This window comes from Pseudophryne corroboree, chromosome 5, assembly GCF_028390025.1.
Source record: "Pseudophryne corroboree isolate aPseCor3 chromosome 5, aPseCor3.hap2, whole genome shotgun sequence".
NCBI classification, from domain to species: Eukaryota; Metazoa; Chordata; class Amphibia; order Anura; family Myobatrachidae; genus Pseudophryne; species Pseudophryne corroboree.
Window position 1 is genome coordinate 696,837,926 of NC_086448.1, and position 27,802 is coordinate 696,865,727.

Sequence of the window (27,802 nt, forward strand, 5' to 3'; positions counted from 1 at the left end):
CGTCTCACATGTCATCAGGGGCTCTAAAACGCCCGCTACCTCAGATGGCAGACACAGATGTTGACACGGATACCGACTCCAGTGTCGACGACGATGAGACTAGTGTACCTTCCAATAGGGCCACCCGTTACATGATTGAGGCAATGAAAAATGTATTACACATTTCTGATAATACCCCAGATACCACAAAAAAGGGTATTATGTTTGGTGACAGAAAACTACCAGTAGTTTTCCTGCATCTGAGGAATTGATATGAGGTGTGTGAGGAAGCGTGGTTTTCCCCCGATAAGAAATTGATAATTTCTAAAGCAGCGTACCCTTTTCCGCCAGAGGATAGGTCACGTTGGGAAATAACCCCTAGGGTAGATAAAGCGGTTACACGCTTATTAAAAAAGGTGGCACTACCATCACGGATACGGCCGCCCTGAAGGACCTGCTGATAGAAAGCAGAAAACTACCCTTAAAGCTATATACACACACACGGGCATTATATTGAGACCTGCTATTGCCTCGGCATGGATGTGCAGTGCGGCAGCTGCGTGGTCAGATTCCCTGTCAGATAATATTTATACTATAGATAGGGACAATATTTTGCTGAAAATAGAGCATATAGAAGACGCTGTCTTATACATGCGTGATGCACAGAGGGATATTTGCCGACTGGCATCACTAATTAGCGCTATGTAAAACCATTGCCGCCAGACGGGGGTTATGGACTCGGCAATGGTCGGGCGATGCCGATTTAAAACGGCACATGGAAGTTTGCCCTAGAAGGGGGTGGAACTGTTTGGGGATGGTCTTTCAGACCTCGTTTCCACAGCTACGGCTGGGAAATCAAAACTTTGGCCACAAGCTACCCCACAGCAAAAGTAAGCACTGTATTATCAGGTACAGTCCCTTCGGCCCCAGAAAAGTAGAGAGCTAGAGGCTCATCTTTTCTGCCAAGAGGAAAAGGTAGAGGGAAAAAGCTGCAGCACACAGCTAGTTCCCGGGAGCAGAAGTCCTCCCCTGCGTCCGGTAAGTCCACAGCATGACGCTGGGGCTGCTCAGGCGGACCCGGGTACGGTGGGGGCCCGTCTCAGAAATTTCAGCGCACAGTGGGCTCTCTCACAGGTGGATCCCTGGGTTCTTCAAACAGTATCTCAGAGGTACAGGCTGGAATTCGAGACGTCTCCCCCCCGCCGTTTCCTAAAATCTGCCTTACCGGCAACTCCCTCTGCCAGGGAGGCAGTGTTGGTGGCTATCCAAAAAACTGTATTCACAGCAAGTGATTATCAAGGTACCCCTCCTTCAACAGGAAAAGGGTTACTTTTCCACAATGTTTGTGGTACCGAAACCGGACGGTTCGGTGAGACCCATCTTAAATTTAAAATCCTTGAACACATATAACAAAAGATTCAAGTGCAAGATGGAATCGCTCAGGGCGATTATTGCGAACCTGGACGAGGGGGATTACAGGGTCTCTCTGGACATCAAGGATACTTACCTGCATGTCCCCATTTACCCTCCTCACCAGGAGTACCTCAAGGTTGTGGTACAGGACTGTCACTATCAGTTCCAGACGCTGCCGTTTGGATTATCCACGGCACCGAGGGTCTTTACCAGGGTAATGACCGAAATGATGATACTCCTTCGCAAGAAGGGAGTTTTAATTATCCCGTACTTGGACGATCTCCTGATAAAGGCGAGGTCCAAGGAACAGTTGGTAAGGGGGTAGCACTTTCTCGGGAAGTGCTGCAACAGCAGGACTGGATTCTCAATTCCAAAGTCACAGCTGGTCCCGACGACACGTCTTCTGTTCCTGGGAATGATTCTGGAAACAGACCAGAAAAAAGTGTTTCTTCCAATGGAAAAAGCCGAGGAGTTGTCTTCTCTAGTCAGAAACCTCCTAAGACCGGGACAGGTGTCGGTACATCAATGCACACGAGTCCTGGGAAAAAATGGTAGCTTCGTACGAAGCAATTCCATTCGGAAAGTTCCACGCAAGGATTTTCCAGTGGGACCTGTTGGACAAATGGTCCGGGTCCCATCTCCAGATACAGCAGCGGATAACCCGGTCGGCAAGAACCAGGGTGTCGCTGCGGTGGTGGCTGCAGGGGGCTCATCTACTAGAGGGCCGCAGATTCGGAATACAGGACTGGGTCCTGGTGACCACGGATGCCAGCCTTCGGGGCTGGGGTGCAGTCACACAGGGAATAAAATTCCAAGGACTATGGTCCAAACAGGAGTTTTCACTTAACATAAATTTTCTGGAGTTAAGAGCCATTTACAAGGCCCTAAGCAAAACAAGGCCCCTGCTTCACCAGCCGTACTGTTCCAATCAGACAACATCACGGCGCTCGCCCATGTAAACAGGCAGGGCGGCACAAGAAGCAGGAGGGCAATGGCAGAAGCCACAAGGATTCCCCGTTGGGCGGAAAATCATGTGGTAGCACTGGCAGCAGTGTTCATTCCGGGAGTGGACAACTGGGAAGCAGACTTCCGCAGCAGACTCCACCCGGGAGAATAGGGACTTCATCCAGAAGTCTTCCAAATGCTAGTAAACCGTTGGGAAAGACCACAGGTGGACATGATGGCATCCCGCCTCAATAAAAAAGATATTGCGCCAGGTCAAGGGAACCTCAGGCGATCGCTGTGGACGCTCTAGTGACACCGCGGGTGTACCAGTCGGTTTATGTGTTCCCTCCTCTCCCTCTCATACCCAAGGTACCGAGGATAATAAGAAAAAGAGGAGTAAGAACTATACTCATTGTTTCGGATTGGCCAAGAAGGGCTTGGTACCCGGAACTTGAAGAGATGATCTCAGAGGACCCATGGCCTCTGCCACTCAGACAGGATCTGCTGCAGCAGGGGCCCTGTCTGTTCAAAGACTTACCGCGGCTGCGTTGACGGCATGGCGGTTGAACACCGGATCCTGAGTGAAAAAGGCCTTCCGGAGGTAGTCATTCTTATCCTGATCAAAGCCAGGAAGGATGTCAGCCTGAAGTTCAGACGTTGTAAGGGAGTGCTGCATATTCAGCCCTTTCTTTGTGCCCCAGTGGCACCTTGGGATCTCAATGTGGTTTTTGGAGTTCCTGGAATCACATTGGTTTGAGCCACTTAAAACCGTGGATTTGAAATATCTCACATGAAAAGTGGTCATGTGTTGGCTCTGGCTTCGGCCAGGCATGTGTCAGAATTGCCGGCTTTGTCATAAAAAAGCCCTTACCTGACTTTTCATATGGATAGGGCAGAGTTGAGGACTCGTCCTCACTTTCTCCCGAAGGTGGTATCAGGTTTTCACTTGTACCAACCTATTGTGGTGCCTGCGGCTACTAGGGACCTGGAGGATTCCAAGTTACTGGACGTAGTCAGGGCCCTGAAAAATTATATTTCCAGGACGGCTGGAGTCAGGAAAACTGACTCGCTGTTTATCCTAGATGCACCCAACAAGCTGGGTGCTCCTGCTTCTAAGCAGACTATAGCGCGCTGGATTTGTAGCACTATTCAGCTTGCGCATTCTGCGGTGGGACTACCGCAGCCTAAATCTCTAAAAGCCCATTCCACAAGGAAGGTGGGCTCATCTTGGGCGGCTGCCTGAGGGGTCTCGGCTTTACAACTTGGCCGAGCTGCTACTTGGTCAGGGGCAAACACGTTTGCAAAATTTTATAAATTTGATACCCTGGCTGAGGAGGACCTGGAGTTCTCTCATTCGGTGCTGCAGAGTCATCCGCACTCTCCCGCCCGTTTGGGAGCTTTGGTATAATCCCCATGGTCCTTACGGAGTCCCCAGCATCCACTAGGACGTCAGAGAAAATAAGATTTTACTCACCGGTAAATCTATTTCTCGTAGTCCGTAGTGGATGCTGGGCGCCCTTTCCATGTGCGGACTTCTTCTGCAAGACTTGTATATAGTTATTGCTTACATAAGGGTTATGTTATAGTTTTTCGGTGGAACCGTGGCTATGTTGTTGTTCATACTGTTAACTGGATAGGTTTATCACAAGTTATACGGTGTGATTGGTGTGGCTGGTACGGATCTCGCCCTTAGATTTACAAAAATCCTTCCTCGTACTGTCCATTTCCTCTGGGCACAGTTTCCCTAACTGAGGTCTGGAGGAGGGGCATAGAGGGAGGAGCCAGTGCACACCCAGAGTCCAAAGCTTTCTTAAAGTGCCCTATCTCCTGCGGAGCCCGTCTATTCCCCATGGTCCTTACGGAGTCCCAGCATCCTCAAGGACGTTAGAGAAAGTAATTTTAGCTTTGATAGGAGAGCTTGTTCCTTTGAGTTGTGGAATGTGATTGCACAATAGAGGAGAGGCTTGAGCATTTTTGCTTTGGAAAAGGCGCCGACATAAACAGACACAGAATATTTAATAGTCATCTGCTTCCTGATGGACCGGCTAATACATTCTAGGAGCCACTGACATTTCCCAGCTGTACTTGTCTACATTCTGGCTTCTTTATTTGAACATACACACGTTAATTTCTAAAGCAGATAAATCAATATCCTGATTTTAATCTGTCAATTAAAAGTATCCAAGGATACCATAATATAAAATACTTGTTCTGATCATATGGAAGCTGTACTATCAGGATCATTTATTCAAAATCCTGGTTTTGGATGGTCAACAATTTCTTCATCTAGGGCACAAATAAAACAAACAAAACTTAGGCAATATGTGTGAAAATGACGAGAAGCCAAAATATAGCCAGGTGATGCAGAATAACATTGGTGCTGGCTCACTGACATATTTTACCATCCATAGTCATAAACTACATACATGTATTTGAAGGAATGTATCAAAGCTCCCAAAGTGTGGAGGAAATGGGGAAGCTCCCATAGCAACCATCCAATTTCCAGCTAACATTTATCAAATACATTTTTATAAAATGATTGATGGAATCTGTTTTATGAATTCAGAAATATATGACCTCATATTCAGCCATGGTATTTGCAAAGCACAGACCAATGTCTCTGCCTCGTATAAAAGGGTCATAAGGCACATTAGGGGATATTTATGAAAACTTTCCAAGGGTAACTATGACGTTGGAGCTGCATATAGCAACCAATTACATTTCAGAACTTTTAAAAAGAAAACAAATCTTTCAGCTGATTGGTTGCTATAGAAAACACAACCATACTTCCATAGTTACCTGTTGAGCAGTTTTCGTAAATGTCCCCCATGATTTCTCGAAACCCATTAGGGTCATCTACAGAACATTTCTGCAACTGTGCCCAATATATCATGTACACCTGGGAATTTAATAATTGTGCTATTTCCCTCTTCCCTCATGTGCTTATCCTTTGTCTTACTTTAATAATCTTCAACTCTACCACATCCAGCAGTCTTCTGCCACCTGATACTTATTCCAGTGTCATCTGCTGATGTAACTATGTTAATTTACCCTGTACTTGTCCTATACTGTCATCAACTGTAAGTTGCTTTTTTCCTGTTTGATTATTTGTTTGATTATTTATGTACTCTGTAATTGGGCGCTGCGGAACCCTTGTGGCGCCATATAAATAAAGGATAATAATAATAATAATAATAATAATATTTATATTTCACTTGTGTTTTTTATCTCTTGTAGCCGATTTCCACAGCAGCGGTAACCCTGTAGTCAATGGCTGGAAGATACATAACACAGCCAAGAACAAGTGGTTTGTGTGTATGGCAAAAACAGCTGAAGAGAAACAGGAGTGGCTGGAAGCCATCTTGAAAGAGAGAGAGAGGAGAAAAAGTGAGTAGACTCTGAAGGCTGTACGTAGGTGTGAGCCGTACATTGGTAGCACCCACTGGAGCGATCTGTCCAAAGAAACCAATATTTATTTCTTTGATAATTGCCTGACAATATAAATACTCATCTGAAAGTGCCATTGATGGGGGTTTACTATATATAGATTATGCAGTTGAGATTTCATTATTCATGTGTATACAGTAATTATGCTCCAGTAAGTTAAGGGGAGTTGCCACGCTTGGGGGCCATGACCACACCCCTTTGTGAATATATATATGTGAATATATATATTTATATATATATAGGTCATGCTGCTGGTGGGGGCGTGGCTGTGCCTTTTTTGTACTCTGTACCTGCTACCCATATCAGTACCACTGCATGTAGAGTCATAAAACTGGTCTATACATGGTGCGTCCATTGTAAATTATGAACCGTTGACTATGAAATAACGTGTGCATTAATTAAATCTTGGCTGTGTAAGATTCCAACTTATTATTACATCTGTAATACATAAATTATTATTGCCCCATAATTATTAACTTATTTTTTCTCCCATAATTAATAAATTTTTATCGATCCTATTACTATTAATTATAGATTGCCACCATAAAATATACCTATACCTAAAATCCAGTGGGAATCTTTAAATACATAAGGAGAAAAAAAAAATCCCCAAGCAACGAATGAACTGCAGCTGAGGAACATGCAGCGCAAATTTAATTAAGCTTTGGGGAGCCCAGCTAGTAATTGGCCTCGCAGGCAATCATGACACATACCATCACTTGATAATTAGGACGCTTGTATCCCAGCAAGGTTTCCAGACTGCAAATATGTTTTTTTCCCCCTGCGATCTGATGAGCAGTTTTGCCTTAAGTAAATCTCACAGTTTACAATCCATATTTGAAATTCCATGAAAATATGAGGCACAAATCGCACTATGGTAAATTTGCTCCATAAGTGTGGACATCACTTCAAAGCATTACTGGTTAAAAGTAGAGATGAGCAAATTTTTCTAAACTGTTCCACAGAATTTGGATTCAAACGTTTACAAGGTTTCACCAACATGCTCTGGCTTCAGTGAAAGATTTCGGCTGTGTTCCTGTAGTCTCTATTTTTAAGAATGTGTTTCATTCAGCACAGGATGCAAGATGATTCATTGCTAAAAAAGCCACTTGTAAATGGCATTACAGCTGTAAACAGTCTCCCCAAATTAGGTATGTTTTATGCAGAGTAGATTATTCCACCTAGTTCATTCTACATTGTTAAATGTTAATCACGTACAGTGGCCAATAAACAGTGTCCATAACAACCTCAACTATGGAACAATTGATGCGATATTCTGTAAATTTCCAACCAGAACTGGATACATCCTTTAAGCCATAGTCCTTTGAAATCTTACAGCTGGTCCCAAACTGTCTTTATAACGTCATAGTTATTATTGTTAATATTATTAAGTTTTATATCTAAGGCACTGCCAGGGGGTAGATTTACTAATGAGTGGTTTATCAAAACCGCTGATAATTAACTGCTTTGACTGACAAATTTAAAATGGCAACAGAAATAAATGCTAAACAAGTCTAGCTTACCATTTATTTCTATTGACATTTTAAATTCATCAGTTAAAGTTGCCACTCTGAGAAATTACTTGTTATTAAATTTACCCTCAAGTGTCCATAGTGCCATATAGTCAGACTTACAGTACTATAAACAGGCATTACTGCTGGTAAGAGCTTACAGCCTATGGTGATAAGGGCTAAAACTGGGAGGTGAATTGGGAAGAGATAAGAAGTGCGGACAGAGGACTTGAGTTAAAAGTGAAGTGAGGGCTAGTAGGCTTTGATGATCAGGTATGTTTACAAGGCATGTTTGAATGCCTACAGGTTGATAGACAATCTGCTAGGGTGGGACAGTGAGTAGAAAAGGCGAAGCAGAAAAGTCTTGCAGCAGGAAATAGGGAAGGAGTTAGGCGACAGTCAGATGGCGAGGATGAGAGGATGTGTAAATAAAGATGAAGTCATGTAGGAGGGAGTGGAGGAATGTAGGAGGGAGAGAAGTGATTGAAAGTGAGCGTGAGTTGTGGCAGCACAGAGTGCATGGCTGCCATGTCACGGTGCTGGGGTACGTTATGTATTCAGACGCCTGACCATTACACTAACATGACATTGTATTCAAATACATATACTTTAATATGGAGTTGCACCCCACCTTTTGCAGTTATAGCAGCTTCCACTGTTTTTGCAAGGCTTTCCACAAAATTTTGGAGTGTTTCCGTGGGAATATGTGCCCATTCATTCTGTAGAGCATTTATGAGGTCAGGCACTTATGTGGGACGAGAAGGCCTGATTCACAATCTCCATTCCAATTCATTTCAAAGGTGCTTGATGGGGTTGATTTCAGGGCTTTGTGTGGGTCAGTCAAGTTTTTCCACACCGAACTCATCAAACCATGTCTTTATAGTCCTTGCTTTGTGCACTGAGACACAGTCATGTTGGAATAGAAAACGGCCTTCCCCAAACTGTTGCCACAAAGTTGAAAGCATAGGATTGCTCAAAATGTCTTGGTATGCTCAAAATGTCTTGGTATGCTCTGTGATTTTACATGGTCTTCCACTTCGTGCCTGAGTTGCTGTTGCTCCTAGTTAGTCTCTAATAAACTATACAACTCATTCACTCTTCTTTACTAGGAACAACAGGCTGGATTGTACAGGGCTAATAGAGAACTATTAAAAATAATTCTACTACATATATTCCCCTGCCTGAGCTCTCATTTTTATCTACTTATCCACAATCTCTTCTTCTTAGTTCTAAGACTGCATCCTTATTTGGAGGCTTTGGATTTTTTAGTTTGTAATTGTGGTATATCTTCACCATTCAATCAGCATTCAGTACATACTTAATGTTGGTATGCAGAAATAAGAAATATGTTGCATTATTTTGTGCTGAGCATCCAATCTGTGTAAGATAAATAGCGTTTCTGGGAGATTGTGCATGTGTAATTTCCAAGGAGAGATGATGCATGTTTATTTAGAGAGACAGAATACTTCAGGGCTGAATAACTAATATATGTTGGATTCTGCAGGTCTGACACTGGGTATGGAGCAGGACACCTGGATGATGATTTCAGAACAAGGAGAAAAACTCTATAAAATGATGTCTGAACAAAGAAACCTAATTAAAGACAGAAAAAAGAAACTTACTACATTCCCTAAATGTTTTATTGGAAGGTATATATGAATGATTAGAGTACATTACAAATGTGTCATTGTTTTACCAATTACTTGGTCTTATGATCAGGGGTGGACCTTTATTTTTGGGTCCCTGAAGCTTGAACTGTTATGGGGGCCCCTTAGCAGCCACCAACAATAGGGCAACATCCAACAAGGTTCAAAGGGCCTTACTGCCCTTGCAAGGAGACCACACACCACTCAGCGCCAGCCATATTACCTTATTAGACACCTCCTTCTCTCGGGCTCCTTCTCACCTTCATTGCTCCAAGTCTCCTTCCTGGGACGGGCCCTCTCAGGCTCCACCATTCCTGGGAATGTCACAAAGAGAGGTTCTGCAGGCTGTCAGGAATTGTAGTTCAAAATGGATACACGTTTCACACTATTTACAGAGCGCAAATCACAGAGCTAGACTAAAACTCCCAGCAGCTACCGTGGTACTAAGTGACGCGCATCCAAGCTGTAATAGCTGCTATTCTGTATTAGAAGCCTGGTTGTCATGGTGCTGTTGGGGGATAAGCTACAATTATAAACAATATGTAAAAAAAGAGTTGCTTTCAGGCCCCTCTGGAATTAGGGGCCCTGAAGCTTATGCTTCCTTAGTTTTGCAGTAGATCCACCCCGCTTATGATAAAGGAGAACTATTACTGAAAACACTGATACATGAATGTATATTTAGCCAGTTATTAAAATTACTACGTGAGTTGACGGGGCTGTAATTGTGTAGCCCCGGGCATTTAAGCGCAAGACTACCGCCCTTTCCCTGTATGGTAAATTACTGCATCTAATTGAATGAATAAAAGAAAAGAAAGCGCTGGTATTTAGCATTTATTCATATTAAAAAGTTGACAGTCACAATGGGACTCTCTGAGTTCAAACTCGGAGTGCCAACGTGTTAATAAAGTGATTTACAACATTGTAGGCTTCAGAATTTCAGACATGGTAAAATATCACATTTGAAGTTATAATGGCAACACTGCTAAAATGCTTTAAAGCACATTATTACCATGTCGGCATGCCAGGTACAATGTCACACTGTCCCCATTGTGAGTGTTGTCATTTTAACTGTCAAATTACCGACTGATTACTGTTTGGTTACACAAGCCTCTAGCATTTGTGTGAAATCCCCATTAGCTATTATGTTCCTGTATTTATACAGGTTGAGTATCCCATATCCAAATATTCCGAAATACGGAATATTCTGAAATACGGAATTTTTTGAGTGAGAGTGAAATAGTGAAACCTTTGTTTTCTGATGGCTCAATGTACACAGACTTTGTTTAATACACAAAGTTATTAAAAATATTGTATTAAATGACCTTCAGGCTGTGTGTATTAGGGTATATGAAACATAAATGAATTGTGTGAATGTACACACACTTTGTTTAATGCACAAAGTTATTGAAAATATTGGTTAAAATGACCTTCAGGCTGTGTGTATAAGGTGTATATGAAACATAAATGCATTCTGTGCTTAGACTTGGGTCCCATCGCCATGATATCTCATTATGGGATGCAATTATTCCAAAATACGGAATAATCCGATATCCAAAATACTCCTGGTCCCAAGCATTTTGGATAAGGGATACTCAACCTGTACTACCTAATCTGAATATACAAACACACTCATGTACAGGCCTATACTGCAATCTCATATACAGGCCTATACTGCAATGGTTTATTTAGGAAGTCTGTCAATTTGATATTTGATAATACAGCTTCTAGGAACAAGCCGGGGCAGATTGGGATCGAACACCAGCCCAGGAAATGTGTGGAAGCAGCCTTAATTGGAGGCGGAGTCTGTTGGGGGGAATTGGCCTGTCAAGAGGGCATGGTCACTCCTCAGAGGTCCAAATTCTAAGATAGACACAGTTGGGGCCTCCTTTTGTTTACATTATGCTAATGTTTACCTGCAACTTTATGCTACAATGCCCTTCCCTTACGTACATCTGTACGTCTAAATATACAAGGACTAATATGCCCACTTTCAGGGTCTACTGACACTGCTGTCATGCCTTTTAATCTACTTCTGATTTTATTGATTTTTCATCCTACAAACCCCTTTTTTTAACCTTATATGTTTAAAAGTACAGGGAGGGGTGAAACATACTACATACAGCACAGTACAGGGAGGAGGAGCACACACTACATACAGCACAGTACAGGAAAGGGAGCACACACTACATACAGCACAGTACAGGGAGGGGGAGTACACACTACATACAGCACAGTACAGGGAGGGGGAGCACACACTACATACAGCACAGTACAGGGAGGGGGCACACACTACATACCGCACAGTACAGGGAGAGAGCACACACTACATACAGCACAGTACAAGGAGGGGGAGCACACACTACATACAGCACAGTACAGGGAGGGGGAGCACACACTACATACAGCCCAGTACAGGGAGGGGGAGCACACACTACATACAGCACAGTACAGGGAGGGGGAGCACACACTACATACAGCACAGTACAGGGAGGGGGAGCACACACTACATACAGCACAGTACAGGGAGGGAGCACACACTACATACAGCACAGTACAGGGAGGGGGAGCACACACTACATACAGCACAGGGAGGGAGCACACACTACATACAGCACAGTACAGGGAGGGAGCATACACTACATACAGCACAGTACAGGAAGGGGGCACACACTACATACAGCACAGTACAGAAAGGGAGCACACACTACATACAGCACAGTACAAGGAGGGGGAGCACACACTACATACAGCACAGTACAGGGAGGGAGCATACACTACATACAGCACAGTACAGGGAGGGGGAGTACACACTACATACAGCACAGTACAGGGAGGGAGCATACACTACATACAGCACAGTACAGGGAGGGGGAGCACACACTACATACCGCACAGTACAGGGAGGAGGAGCACACACTACATACAGCACAGTACAGGGAGGGGGAGCACACACTACATACAGCACAGTACAGGGAGGGGGAGCACACACTACATACAGCACAGTACAGGGAGGGGGAGTACACACTACATACAGCACAGTACAGGGAGCGGGAGCACACAGTACATACAGCACAATACAGGGAGGGAGCACACAGTACATACAGCACAATACAGGGAGGGAGCACACACTACATACAGCACAGTACAGGGAGGGAGCACATACTACATACAGCACAGTACAGGGAGGGAGCACACACTACATACAGCACAGTACAAGGAGGGGGAGCACATACTACATACAGCACAGTACAGGGAGGGAGCACACACTACATACAGCACAGTACAGGGAGGGAGCACACACTACATACAGCACAGTACAGGGAGGGGGAGCACACACTACATACAGCACAGTACAGGGAGGGAGCACACACTACATACAGCACAGTACAGGGAGGGAGCACACACTACATACAGCACAGTACAGGGAGGGGGAGCACACACTACATACAGCACAGTACAGGGAGGGAGCACACACTACATACAGCACAGTACAGGAAGGGAGCACACACTACATACAGCACAGTACAGGAAGGGGGAACACACACTACATACAGCACAGTACAGGGAGGGGGAGCACACACTACATACAGCACAGTACAGGGAGGGGGAGCACACACTACATACAGCACAGTACAGGGAGGGGGAGCACACACTACATACCGCATAGTACAGGGAGGGGGAGCACACACTACATACCGCACAGTACAGGGAGGGGGAGCACACACTACATACAGCACAGTACAGGGAGGGGGAGCACACACTACATACAGCACAGTACAGGGAGGGGGAGCACACACTACATACAGCACAGTACAGGGAGGGGGAGCACACACTACATACAGCACAGTACAGGGAGGGGGAGCACACACTACATACAGCACAGTACAGGGAGGGGGAGCACATACTACATACAGCACAGTACAGGGAGGGAGCACACACTACATACAGCACAGTACAGGGAGGGGAAGCACACACTACATACAGCACAGTACAGGAAGGGGGAGCACACACTACATACAGCACAGTACAGGGAGGGGAAGCACACACTACATACAGCACAGTACAGGAAGGGGGAGCACACACTACATACAGCACAGTACAGGGAGGGGGAGCACACACTACATACAGCACAGTACAGGGAGGGGGAGCACACACTATATACAGCACAGTACAGGGAGGGGGAGCACACACTACATACAGCACAGTACAGGGAGGGGAAGCACACACTACATACAGCACAGTACAGGAAGGGGGAGCACACACTACCTACAGCACAGTACAGGGAGGGAGCACACACTACATACAGCACAGTACAGGAAGGGGGAGCACACACTACATACAGCACAGTACAGGGAGGGGGAGCACACACTACATACAGCACAGTACAGGGAGGGGGAGCACACACTACATACAGCACAGTACAGGGAGGGAAAGCACACACTACATACAGCACAGTACAGGAAGGGGGAGCACACACTACATACAGCACAGTACAGGGAGGGGGAGCACACACTACATACAGCACAGTACAGGGAGGGGGAGCACACTACATACAGCACAGTACAGGGAGGGGGAGCACACACTACATACAGCACAGTACAGGGAGGGGGAGCACACACTACATACAGCACAGTACAGGGAGGGGGAGCACACAATACATACAGCACAGTACAGGGAGGGAGCATACACTACATACAGCACAGTACACGGAGGGAGCACACACTACATACAGCACAGTACAGGGAGGGAGCAAGTAGTGAAGCACAGACACAGGGGACTAATACAGAGGAATCTGTCCCAGTGGCCAATCCTCCCCTGATTACATACAAATAGCAACCACATCATTACTTGAACAGCACCACATTACATGTATAGCACCACACTGCACAAATAGCACTGCATTACACAAATAGCTCCACATAACACGTGTAGCACCGCACTACATGTATAGCACCGCATTATACGACTAGCACCACATTACACGTATAGCACCTCATTACACAAATAGCACCACATTACATACATAGCCACCACATTACATACGTAGCCACCACATTACATACGTAGCCACCACATTACATAAATAGGCCCATCATCATGGACAGACACTGGGCAGCTATAGGGCTGAAGGACTTTGCATTAGAGATTGTCCCAGGGCTGGCTGTGAGTGCTGCCTGATCAGCTGGCATCCTGAGAACAAGATACGTCCTGCTCCTGTCCAGTCCCCAAACCATACACTGTGACCGGGGACGGCCTAATTCTTACACCATCATGATAATGCAAATAATGTAATTAAAAATAACCTCTCTGCCAGGTCCCCTTCAGTGCTCAGATGCCGCTCTGGCCAGTTCAGTGACAGTCAGGGAGCTAGGGTGGCGGTGGGTGTATTGAACCCGGCTCCGACCATCGCTATGCTACTGCTCCTGAACCGGGCTCGTTGAATAGACTTTTGGCTTGGCCAGAGAGAGGATAATGCTGGGCTGGTTAACTTTCTCCAGGTCCCCCATTGGTAGAACGGCTTCACCACTTTTCACGGTTAGCGGCACCCGGAAGTGATTGCTAGCCTAACTTCCAGATTGTGTTCCAATGAATGGCAAGTACTGGAAGCAGTGTGAGCCAGCCCAGCCTGAGTGTGAATCGGCCTGACTGAGGGGGATCTGGGACTGGCCCATCGGAATCTATCATGGTGTCCTGGTGGGCCAATCGGCCATGGGAACAAGCAACCAAGGTGGAAATTTATGTTTTTGTGTTAGCCTAGACTGACATGACCATAACTGCAGCGTTACAATGTTACCACTTATACTCAAAGAGTTAGCCATAGCTGAGTTGAGGGAATATAAGAAATGAGCAGTTCCTATAATTATGTTTTCTTTTATTTCTGGTACTCTGCAGTGAATTTGTGGAGTGGTTACTGGAAATCGGAGAAATTCACAAGCCAGAGGAAGGTGTTAATCTTGGCCAAGCTTTACTGGAGAATGGAATAATTCATCATGGTAAATATTGCGGCACTAACATTGGGCTGTCCTGTCTAATGACTTACGCATTGAGCATGGGCCAAATTTGTACAACTCCTTGTACTTTAAAGTTCATACAATTCAATATTAATAAAATCAGTAGCTGTAATAAAAGCAGGTCTTTCAAATAGTGTCTTTCTTCTGCATCTAATTTCCGCCTTTATTTGTCAAAATATAATTTTGTTAAGTGCATGTAATATATTTCTCCATTATGTAGACAATGTTATGGTTTAAAAATAATTTAGTTTATTATCAGCATACAAATATAAATAAATAAATAGGCATATTTCTAAAGCACAATAAAATGGCATATCTTTTGTTTTAAGTTCTATTGGAAGCTAGTGTCAACTATAATACATATCTTAAAAATATATAACATAACTTATACAGATGATGATGATACAAAACGGCCACAAAATACACCCCCCACCCCCCAAAAACCAACACATTTTTAATGTATTGCCGCAAACCAAAGATAATTATATAATTGTAAGGGGAAGTTATGTTTTTATGTACTGTCTAGATAAGAGTGTTGATAGTTAACGATGTTATATATTCATTTGTTTAGAACACATTTTCTTTCTACTTGGGTGATATCTTAATGAACACTGCACACAAACATACTGTAATGTAATTGCTTGTGTCTAGAGCTTGATGTACTCTATTGAAGTGAGGCTAATAGCTATTTTGTTTCATGGCAGAAATTATAATTAATACTGTATTTATTATGCGTGATGATTTCCTGTCTAATTCTGCCACCCCATACATGACAATCACACAACAATCACACAGGACAGATTCTAAACTCAGCTATTATTAATATGCCCTCAAACAATGATATTTTGTTTTCTAAATAATAATGAAAATTTAAATGGAAAACAAAGTGGAATTGTTTTAAGATGTTTCAAGTTTGCAGAAAAATGTTAAAAAATTAATTGATGTACCCTAGCATTTACTAACAAATGGGATGAAATATTATATATCCCTATTTGATGCACTTCGTAGAGCAACAGTGTACATTTTTCCCTATACTGTATAGCTCTTCAGGTCATTTGAATTATTTTGCTGAATAATGGCAAATAGCAACATTTAATATATAACCATTGGACCCCACTGTACTAATAAAAAATATATTACTGTGATACCACCTTCAACCACAGCATAACACGGTATGTGTGTGCATCAGAAGTACTGTTCGAACATTGCGTTTGACCTTCACCAACAGTGTCGCACAATACATGTATGAGTAGGAAGTAAAATATATTACACTGGTACCACCTTCACAAACCGCGTCACACAATACGTGTATTAGTAGGAAATAATATACTGCGGTCTGACCGACAGTGTCACAATACTTATGAAAATAAAATAAAAATTGTATAGTACACTGGGGTACAGCACAAACAAACAAAAAAAATACTATTTTTTTATAATTATACTTTTAGGCTTTTTGTGTTTAGCTTTTATTATGTAATGTAATGTGTAGACACCATTAGATTTGGAGTATACTTATCTGCAATGAAGGGTTTATTATGATGACATGTTGTCATGAGAATGACTTCATGGTCGTTATGTTGGCATTGCCCAGGTCGGCATCTTCGTAATGTGGAAATTGATCATGTCAACATATAGTTAAAGTACACACACCAAAACTTGCTAGCTCATTTTAAAGGGGACTCAGCCTTATAATCAACAAGTTGCAAATAATCGTTGTCATGGGAGCCTGTGCCTTACAATAATGCAAATTCCCCAGGCCTCTCTGGGGCCCCAATCAACTCACATTAGCAGCGCACAGCTATTTTGTGTGCAACCAGATGGGTGTGGTCATCCCCCTAGCATGATGACCCACAGTGTCGGACTGGGGTACAAAGGCCCTCGGGGGGAATGCAGCGATAGGGGCCCATACTTGAAGGTGTGACCAGCCTACAAAGGGAGTGTTGCCAGCCTCAACAGAGGCTTGAAATGCACAATAGTCTTGTCCAGTGTACTGCAACATATCTACCATGTATACAAGTGCACAGTCTGGAACCTGATCACTAGAGGAAGGAGTGGGCCCTCAGGCAGTGGGGCCTACCGGTGGTTTCCCTGGTACCCCTGTGGGCCAGTCCGACACTGATGACCCACCATAGCGCTCAATGGTTCTGTGTACAAGATGACATCTCTCTCAGAGTGAGTTATCAATGCTTTATTTTAGTTGGACAGTGCTCTCTTTCTATGGTAGCCTAGGCTCCTTCCATATATTTCACCAAATAGCTTTTCAGGTTGGCACAATACAGTTACCTGGAATTCTGCAGTGACTTAAGAGATGGTAAGAAAGTTTTAATAGAAACAAGACAGCAACAGGTGGATATTTAATTTAAGCCATATATATGGTAAACTATGTTCTTTGTAGAGTGTACTGGGGGCAGTTATACTGTATATGTCATATTTGATTGTTTTATTACATGTATACGGAAATCAAATGTGCTCAGACTTATGGGAAGAAAATTGGAATCTCCCCTAGTTCACGTACAATTATATCCTCTTGTGAGGGAGGGTCTCCACTGTCCCTGAGATAGTTCCCGTTCTACTATATCTGGAATTCTGGAATCCCCCTCTTAGTTCCTGCATTAGCTTCTATAACAAAAAATTCCCCAAAATCCCACTCAGATGAGTGTTATACCACAGAATTATAGCAGCACTTGGTGATATATTACTAATCTTATTCTTTCTACAAAATAAATATAAGAACTATTCAGAAAATCTCACTATCCATCACAGGCTGCCAGTCTGTAATATGCTGATTTGTAATTGTTTTAGAGATGTATTACTATGGATTTTCAGAAACAAAATGATTAACTGAACTCATAAAGAGACAGTAATTTCACGAGAGTGAGTGTGTAGGGAAACAGACCCATTTCATTGACAAGTGTCTGCAGCTGTTTTGTTCTGAAAATAGAATTCTTGAAACAAATCAAAATGAACCATCTGTTTCTCTCCAAATATATTTTTGGTACAATGGTAATATTATTCTGATCTCCCTTAGAGTGAAAAGCGTTATTCAGTTCACTTGTAAAACAGACCGGCTTTCCGAAAGTTGTTAATTCCAATGCAGGAATCGCTGGTGTTGCCGTGTGCGCAGCTACCAGACATGCTATTAACAGCTGGAATAAGTAATTACTAATCAGCAAACTAGTTAATTGCATAACTAGGTCCATTGCTTTATCATTGTTACAGCATTCAGTATATCATTACAAAGTCTAAGGTCAGCATTCTTACACTGACACAAATTGTATGTTTAAAGTCAATAGAGCATTATTCTGTTCTGTACTAAACAGATTTGTCAGTTTAATTGATGAATTGTTAAAAAAAAATTTTTTGTGTTGTCAAGTATAAACAAATTTTCACATTGAGTCCTTTTTGTATACAAACCCGAGTTTCTTGGAAATCTTCCCAAGCAATGACTCAAATATTTTTGCCCTTTAAAAGTGACTCTTCATTGAAACCTTTTTCATTTTATTTAATGTTAGAAAAAAATATATTTTTCTGCAATCCTTTATTCAAATTCAGAATCTAATTTTATGAGGATCTTACATCGAATTAAGAAATTGCAATTTAATAGTTGGTAATATTCAGGGAGTAGAGCAAAGCATTAAATCACATGATAAGCTGAAATACAATATGTGAAGGGTTAGGGCAGGCAGACGGTAAGCTAAGACTGGGTGTAGGTTAGGGCAGGCAAATTTCAAACCAAGTCAAAAACAGCAAGGAAACTACAGTATTATAAATTTAGCACAGCAAGGTAACCTATGCACAGGGTAGTGTGTGACTGAGCTGTTTAAATAGCCAGGAAAATTCTAGCCAATTCCTTGATTGGCCTTATGGGAAGCACAGGTGTAAACACTGAGTAATTAGATTGTAAAAAAGGAATCAGAACAAGTACACAGCAGAGAGTTGGAGAACCAGAGCGTGATCTGTGAGATCATTGCCTAAGATAGAAAGACCACAGTTCATACCAAGGAGAGTGACATAACAATAAGATGGAGAAAAACTATGGCCCTCATTCCGAGTTGATCGCTCGCAAGGCGATTTTAGCAGAGTTACACACGCTAAGCCGCCGCCTACTGGGAGTGAATCTTAGCTTCTTAAAATTGCGACCGATGTATTCGCAATATTGCGATTACAAACTACTTAGCAGTTTCAGAGTAGCTTCAGACTTACTCGGCATCTGCGATCAGTTCAGTGCTTGTCGTTCCTGGTTTGACGTCACAAACACACCCAGCGTTTGCTCAGACACTCCCCCGTTTCTCCGGCCACTCCTGCGTTTTTTCCGGAAACGGTAGCGTTTTTATCCACACGCCCATAAAACGCCGTGTTTCCGCCCAGTAACACCCATTTCCTGTCAATCACACTACGATCGCCGGAGCGAAGAAAAAGCTGTGAGTAAAAATACTATCTTCATTGTTAAATTACTTGGCGCAGTCGCAGTGCGAATATTGCACATGCGTACTAAGCGGAATTTCACTGCGATGCGATGAAAATTACCGAGCGAACGACTCGGAATGAGGGCCTATATGTGTGACTGTATAGCACAGAAACTGAGGACAGTGGGGCAGATGTATTAAGCCTGGAGAAGGGATAAAGAAGTGATAAGCGCAAGTTGACAACACACCAGTCAGTCAGCTCCTAAAGGGGGGTACACACAGAGAGATCTGTGCTTAAATTCTAAGCAATCTGACTAGATTGCTTAGAGATTAAGCACAGATCTCTCCGTGTATAGGGTGCCGGCGACAGCACATCGCTATTGCCGGCTCTAGATTTGGCATGCATGCATGCCAAATCTAGTGAAATCGCTCATTTCGCTGGGTGAAATAACCCCCCCCCCCCTCCCTCACTCAGCACACATCGCGCTGAGTGCTGAGTGGGGGGAGAGATGTGTGCTAAGCGTTCTGTGCTAGATCGCTCAGCACACATATCCCCCGTGTGTACAGCCCCTTACTGCAGGGACGTGCAGTCAGGGGAGGCAGGGGAGGCAGTGCCTCCCCTGTCATTAATGATTAAGATAATACAAAGTAGATGCATATGACACATATTCTGTGTCATATGTATCTTCTTAATATTATTCTGATCATTGCTCCCCTCCTTATGTGTTTGGGAGGCACCGATCGTGGTGCCTCCCGTTATCTCTGGGGATAATATGGGGAGCGGGGGGCGGACACGGGCGGGGACTAGCCATGGGCTGTAAAAGCCCATTGAAAATGTATGGGAAAGCGGCACCATTAGTGGTGCCGCTTTCCTACAGGGACGTGCTTTCAACCTATGAAAGCACGTCCCTGTCAGTGAGGCTACAGTGATTGGCCAGCGGATCCGTCACTGGATCCGCTGTCAATCACTGTGCAGGCGGCTGAATGCGGCGATTGTGCGGGCGGCGGGATGCGGCGGCGGTGGTGCGGGCGGCGGTGGAGCAGGCGGCGGGTTGCGGCGGCTGTGCGGCGGCGGAAAATTACCTTTATCTGCAGAGTTTGGCAGCGGAGCGGTTCCAGTTTCAAAAATGGCGCCTCAGCGGCATTTTTGAAATTCAAGATGGCCGCCGCGAGCCAATCACGGCTCGCCGCGTCATCGCCCCGCCCCCTCCGGCTGACTTATATAAGTCAGCGCGAGGCGGAGGAGAGTCAGTCCGACGGCGGAGGAGGAGCTGTGAAGAGCTCCTGAAGAAAGAAGACGGCTGGAAGTCCTGGCTGGGCGGCGGCTATGCAAAAGAGCTTAGCAGCCGCCGCCCACCAGGTGAAGACGCTGGAAGCCCTGGGGGGGTGGCGCCCCCCAGGTGAAGACGCCGGAAGCCCTGGGAAGGCGGCGGCCACGCAAAAGAGCTTAACGGCCGCCGCCCCCAGGTGAAGACCCAGTTAAATAAAGCTTCTTTTCAAGACGTGTGGCGTTTTATTTTAATATTTTCTTTACAGGTGGACTATAGGTGCCAGCGGGCCCTTTATGTCCGGGCATGCTGGCACTTGTGGTTCTCCAAGTGCCAGCATGCTGGGGCAGGCTTGCTGGGACCTGTAGGCTACCTGTAAAGAACAATATTACTATTCTTTGCAGGTGGACTACAGGTGCCAGCAGGCCCTTTATGTCCGGGCATGCTGGCACTTGTGGTTCTTCAAGTGCCAGCATGCTGGGGCAGGCTTGCTGGGACCTGTAGGCCACCTGTAAAGAACAATATTAACACACAATGAACCCCGCACCCACCGCCACCAGGGGTGCGGGGCATAGCACTGGGCTATCAGCCCAGTGCTGGTTATTGCTCGGGAGGGGGGACCCCATTTTTATTTTTTGGGGTTCCCACTTTCCGAGGAATTCCAACCCTGGGCTGACTGGCTGGGGGGCAGATTAATGTTATGGCAGGGGGACCCCACACTGAGTGTCTCCCCTGCTATGGCATTACTCCCCCTGGCTGGTTCTGCCTAGTGCTGGTTTTCCTGATGTGTTGGGGGACCACACTTTTTTTTTCCGGGGGGGGGGGCTTGTTAGCTGCCAGTGCCTCCCCAACCTGTGATCCCACCGCACGTCACTGCCTTACTGTCATTTTTCAAATATGTAATGATTTGCTGGTGTGTTATCACCTTGCACTTATCACTGCTTTCTGTTGGTTGTGTCACCATGCAAATCCCATCTTGTTTGCCACTCACTGTAAAGGTTGGAAATGCTCCACCTTTGAATGCAGCCACTCACTTACAAATACAGTAGCTTAGTGTTACATTCTTTCTTACAGTAGATCCTTTAGTAAGGAAACAGCCTAAGGAGCCATTTCATACTAGATACTATAGTTACTAAATATCCATAACCTAGAGGGGTATTTTGTTTATACTGAATTTGTTCTTTTTCCTTTAGTTACAGATAAGCACCAGTTTAAATATGAGCAGATCCTATATAGGTTTCGTTATGATGATGGCACCTACTATCCAAGAAATGAAATGCAGGATGTGATATCAAAGGTAATTACTGGGGAATAGTATCACATGTTATTAAATGATCACACCCCGTCTCTCTAAAGTATAGGTTCTCAAACTCGGTCCTCAGGACCCCACACAGTGCATGTTTTGCAGGTCACCCAGCAGGTGCACAGGTGTATTAATTACTCACTGACACATTTTAAAAGGTCCACAGGGGGAGCTAATTATTTCACTTGTGATTCTATGAGGAGACCTGCAAAACATGCACTGTGTGGGGTCCAGAGGCCTGAGTGTTTCTGTGAGGAGACCTGCAAAACATGCACTGTGTGGGGTCCTTAGGACCGAGTTTGAGAACCTGTGCTCTAAAGATATAGAGGATTTCATTGCAGCATGGGCAGCTAGATTGGTTTAGTGGTTAGCATTACTGCCTCACAGCTGAGGACATGAGTTCAATTCCTGACCAATTAACTGTCTATGAGGGGTTTGTACAGTATGTTGTCATAATGTGTCCCTGGGGTTCCTCAAGGTGCCCTGGTTTCCTCCCACACTCCAAAAACATACTGGTAGGTTAATTGGCTTCTGACAAAAAAACAAAAAAAAAATACCCCAAGTATGTATGTGTTCATGTAATTGGAAATCTAGAGCACAGGTTCTCAAACTCAGTCCTCAGGTCCCCAAACAGTCAATGTTTTCCAGGTAAACCAGCAGGTGCACAGGTGTACTCATTACTCACTGACACATTTTAAAAGGTCCACAGGGGGAGCTAATTATTTCACTTGTGATTCTATGAGGAGACCTGCAAAACTTGCTCCGTGTGGGGTCCAGAGGACCGAGTTTGAGAACCTGTATAGACTCGTATATTAAAATAAGATTTTACTTACCGGTAAATCTATTTCTCGTAGTCCGTAGTGGATGCTGGGGACTCCGTAAGGACCATGGGGAATAGATGGGCTCCGCAGGAGACATGGGCACTTTAAGAAAGAATTTAGATTCTGGTGTGCTCTGGCTCCTCCCTCTATGTCCCTCCTCCAGACCTCAGTTAGAGAAACTGTGCCCGGAAGAGCTGACAGTACAAGGAAAGGATTTTGGAAATCCAGGGCAAGACTCATACCAGCCACACCAATCACACCGTATAACTTGTGATAAACTTACCCAGTCAACAGTATGAACAACAGAGCATCAGTTCAACCCTGATGCAACAATAACATAGCCCTTATTGCAGCAATAACTATATACAAGTATTGCAGAAGAAGTCAGCACTTGGGACGGGCGCCCAGCATCCACTACGGACTACGAGAAATAGATTTACCGGTAAGTAAAATCTTATTTTCTCTAACGTCCTAGTGGATGCTGGGGACTCCGTAAGGACCATGGGGATTATACCAAAGCTCCCAAACGGGCGGGAGAGTGCGGATGACTCTGCAGCACCGAATGAGCAAACACAAGGTCCTCCTCAGCCAGGGTATCAAACTTGTAGAACTTTGCAAAAGTGTTTGAACCTGACCAAGTAGCCGCTCGGCACAGCTTTAATGCCGAGACCCCTCGGGCAGCCGCCCAAGAAGAGCCCACCTTCCTAGTGGAATGGGCCTTAACTGATTTTGGCAGCGGCAATCCAGCCGCAGAATGAGCCTGCTGAATCGTATTACAGATCCAGCGAGCAATAGTTTGCTTTGAAGCAGGAGCACCAAGCTTGTTGGAAGCATACAGGATAAACAAAGATTCTGTTTTCCTGACCCTAGCCGTTCTGGCTACATAAACCTTCAAAGCCCTGACCACATTAAGTAACTCGGAATCCTCCAAGTCAGTAGTAGCCACAGGCACCACAATAGGTTGGTTTATATGAAAGGAAGAAACCACTTTTGGTAGAAATTGTGGACGGGTCCGCAATTCTGCTCTATCCGCATGGAAAACCAGATAAGGGCTTTTATGTGACAAAGCCGCTAATTCTGACACACGCCTAGTCGAAGCCAATGGTAGTAGCATGACCACCTTCCACGTGAGATATTTCAATTCCACCGTTTTGAGTGGTTCAAACCAGTGGGATTTCAGGAAACTCAACACCACGTTAAGATCCCAAGGTGCCACCGGGGCACAAAAGGGGGCTGAATACTCAGCACTCCCTTCACAAACGTCTGAACTTCAGGTAGAGAAGCCAGCTCTTTTTGAAAGAAAATGGATAGGGCCGAAATCTGGACCTTAATGGAACCCAATTTTAGGCCCAAAGTCACTCCTGACTGTAGGAAGTGAAGGAAACGGCCCAGCTGGAATTCCTCCGTAGGGGCATTCCTGGCCTCATACCAAGCAACATATTTTCGCCATATACGGTGATAATGTTGAGCTGTCACGTCCTTCCTAGCCTTTATCAGCGTAGGAATGACCTCATCTGGAAAACCTTTTTCCGCTAGGATCCGGCGTTCAACCGCCATGCCGTCAAACGCAGCCGCGGTAAGTCTTGGAACAGACAGGGCCCTTGTTGCAACAAGTCCTGTCTTAGAGGCAGAGGCCACGGGTCCTCTGTGAGCATTTCTTGCAGATCTGGATACCAAGTCCTTCTTGGCCAATCCGGAACAATGAGTATTGTTCTCACTCCTCTTTTTCTTATGGGTATGAGAGGAAGAGGAGAAAATACATAGACTGACTGGAACACCCACGGTGTCACCAGTGCGTCCACAGCTATCGCCTGAGGGTCTCATGACCTGGCGCAAAACCTCTGTAGCTTTTTGTTGAGGCGGGATGCCATCATGTCCACCTGTGGCAGTTCCCACCGACTTGCAATCTGCGTGAAGACTTCTTGATGAAGTCCCCACTCTCCCGGGTGGAGGTCGTGCCTGCTGAGGAAGTCTGCTTACCAGTTGTCCACTCCCGGGATGAACACTGCTGACAGTGCGCTTACGTGATTCTCCGCCCAGCGAAGAATTCTGGTGGCTTCTGACTGAATCAGAACCGGTTGGTCGCGAAGCAGGGTCTCCGCTTGACGTAGGGCGTTGTATACGGCCCTTAGTTCCAGGATGTTGATGTGAAGGCAAGTCTCCTGACTTGACCACAGACCTTGGAAATTTCTTCCCTGTGTGACTGCTCCCCACCCTCGGAGGCTTGCATCCGTGGTCACCAGGACCCAGTCCTGAATGCCGAATCTGCGGCCCTCGAGAAGGTGAGCACTCTGCAGCCACCACAGGAGAGACACCCTGGCCCTGGGGGATAGGGTGATTAACCGATGCATCTGAAGATGTGATCCGGACCACTTGTCCAGTAAGTCCCATTGAAAGGTCCTCGCATGGAACCTGCCGAAGGGAATGGCCTCGTATGATGCCACCATCCTTTCCAGGACTCGAGTGCAGTGATACACTGACACCTGTTTTGTTTTAATAGGTTCCTGACCAGTGTCATGAGCTCCTGAGCTTTCTCTATCGGGAGATAAACCCTTTTCTGGTCTGTGTCTAGAATCATGCCTAGGAAAGGCAGATGAGCCGTAGGAACCAACTGCGACTTTGGAATATTTAGAATCCAGCCGTGTTGCCGTTACACTTCCAGAGAAAGTGATACGCTGTTCAGCAACTGCTCTCTTGATCTCGCTTTTATGAGGAGATCGTCCAAGTACGGGATAATTGTGACACCTTGCTTCCGCAGGAGCACCATCATTTCCGCCATTACCTTGGTGAAGATTCTCGGGGCCGTGGAGAGACCAAACGGCAACGTCTGAAATTGGTAATGACAATCCTGTACCGCAAATCTGAGGTACGCCTGATGAGGTGGATAAATGGGGACATGAAGGTATGCATCCTTTATGTCCAGAGACACCATAAAATCTCCCCATTTCAGGCTTGCGATGACCGCTCTTAGTGATTCCATCTTGAACTTGAACCTTTTCAGGTATATGTTCAGGGATTTTAAATTCAATATGGGTCTGACCGAACCGTCCGGTTTCGGGACTACAACATGGTCGAATAATAACCCCATCCTTGTTGAAGGAGGGGAACCTTGACCACCACCTGTTGAAGATACAATTTACAGTTAACACTATTTCCCTCTCGTGGGGGGAAGCCGGCAGGGCCGTCGGTGAGGGGGCATCTCCTCAAAGTCCAGCTTGTATCCCTGAGACACAATATCTATTGCCCAGGGATCCAACAGGGAGTGAACCCACTTGTGGCTGAAATTACGAAGACGTGCCCCCACCGGGCCTAGCTCCGCCTGTGGAGCCCCAGCGACATGCGGTGGATTTTGTAGAGGCCGGGGAGGACTTCTGTTCCTGGGAACTAGCTGTGTTGTGCAGCTTCTTTCCTCTGCCCCTGCCTCTGGCAAGAAAGGACGCACCTCGGACTTTCTTGTTTCTTTGTGATCGAAAGGCTGCATTTGATAATGTCGTGCTTTCCTAGGCTGTGCAGGAATATAAGGCAAAGATCAGAATTACCAGCTATAGCTGTGGAGACCAGGTCCGAGATCCCTTCTCCACACAATCCTCAGCCTTCCATATGCCTCTTAAATCGGCATCACCTGTCCATTGCATATTCTACAGGACACGTCAAGCAGAAACCGACATAGCGTTGACTCTAGAACCCAGTAGACTAATGTCTCTTTGGGCATGTTTTATATATATATATATATCTTAAGACAGCATCTTTAATATATATATCTATATATAGACATATATGTATATACATACTAGGGTCTCAATCTCTGCTGATAAGGTACCTGTCCACGCTGCTACAGCGCTATAAACCCATGCCGACACAATCGCCGGTTTAGTGTACCAGAATGTGCACGCTATCTGCAGGATCCCTGAGGATAGCTGTTAAGTCAGGGCTACCTTTTGGCCAAACGTGACACCCTAGGGGAAGATTCCCATCGTATCCTGGCCCTAGTAGGGAAAGGATACTCCCTGAGAATTCTTTGTGGGAAACTGCAGTCTCTTGTCTGGAGATTCCCACTCTTTTTCATCATGAGAGGAGGGAAATTTACCTCAGCTTTCTTCCCCTTAAACATGTGTACCCTTGTGTCAGGGACAGATGAGTCATCAGTGATATGCAAATCATCTTTTATTACAATAATCATATATTGAATAGTTTCCTGCCATTTTGGCTGTAACTTTGCATTATCGTAGTCGACACTGGAGTCAGACTCCGTGTCGATATCAGTGTCTATTATTTTGGATAGTGAGCATTGAGAGACTCTGAAGGTCTTTGCGACATAGGGACAGACCTGGGTAGATTCCCTGTCCTCTAATCTTTTGTGCAATAAATTCACCTTAGCACTTAATTACACATATCCAAACAGGTGTCGGCGTTGTCGACGGAGACACCCCTCACACACACATTTGCTCCATCTCCTCCTTAGGGGAACCTTTTACCTCAGACTAGTGATGTGCACCGGAAATTTTTCGGGTTTTGTGTTTTGGTTTTGGGTTCGGTTCCGCGGCCATGTTTTGGATTCGGACGCGTTTTGGCAAAACCTCACCGAAAATTTTTTGTCGGATTCGGGTGTGTTTTGGATTCGGGTGTTTTTTTTTTAAAAAACCCTCAAAAACAGCTTAAATCATAGAATTTGGGGGTCATTTTGATCCCAAAGTATTATTAACCTCAATAACCATAATTTCCACTCATTTTCAGTCTATTCGGAACACCTCACATCTCACAATATTATTTTTAGTCCTAAAATTTGCACCGAGGTCGCTGGATGGCTAAGCTAAGCGACCCAATTGGCCGACACAAACACCTGGCCCATCTAGGAGTGGCACTGCAGTGTCAGACAGGATGGCCCTTCAAAAAAATTGTCCCCAAACAGCACATGATGCAAAGAAAAAAAGAGGCGCAATGAGGTAGCTGTGTGACTAAGCTAAGCGACCCAAGTGGCCGACACAAACACCTGGCCCATCTAGGAATGGCACTGCAGTGTCAGACAGGATGGCACTTCAAAAAAATACTCCC

The 27,802-nt window shown here is 45.0% G+C and overlaps 1 protein-coding gene across 3 annotated transcripts in view; it reads left to right on the plus strand.

Annotated features, from left to right (window-relative positions):
* PREX2 (phosphatidylinositol-3,4,5-trisphosphate dependent Rac exchange factor 2) overlaps positions 1-27,802 on the plus strand; it is an 867,640-nt gene that overhangs the window by 188,047 nt on the left and 651,791 nt on the right. For all 3 annotated transcript variants that reach the window (XM_063923872.1, XM_063923873.1, XM_063923874.1), the window contains 4 exons: positions 5,575-5,724; positions 8,800-8,944; positions 14,834-14,934; positions 21,820-21,923. In XM_063923872.1, the coding sequence (XP_063779942.1) occupies positions 5,575-5,724; positions 8,800-8,944; positions 14,834-14,934; positions 21,820-21,923 (500 nt within the window). The remainder of the gene's footprint in view (positions 1-5,574; positions 5,725-8,799; positions 8,945-14,833; positions 14,935-21,819; positions 21,924-27,802) is intronic.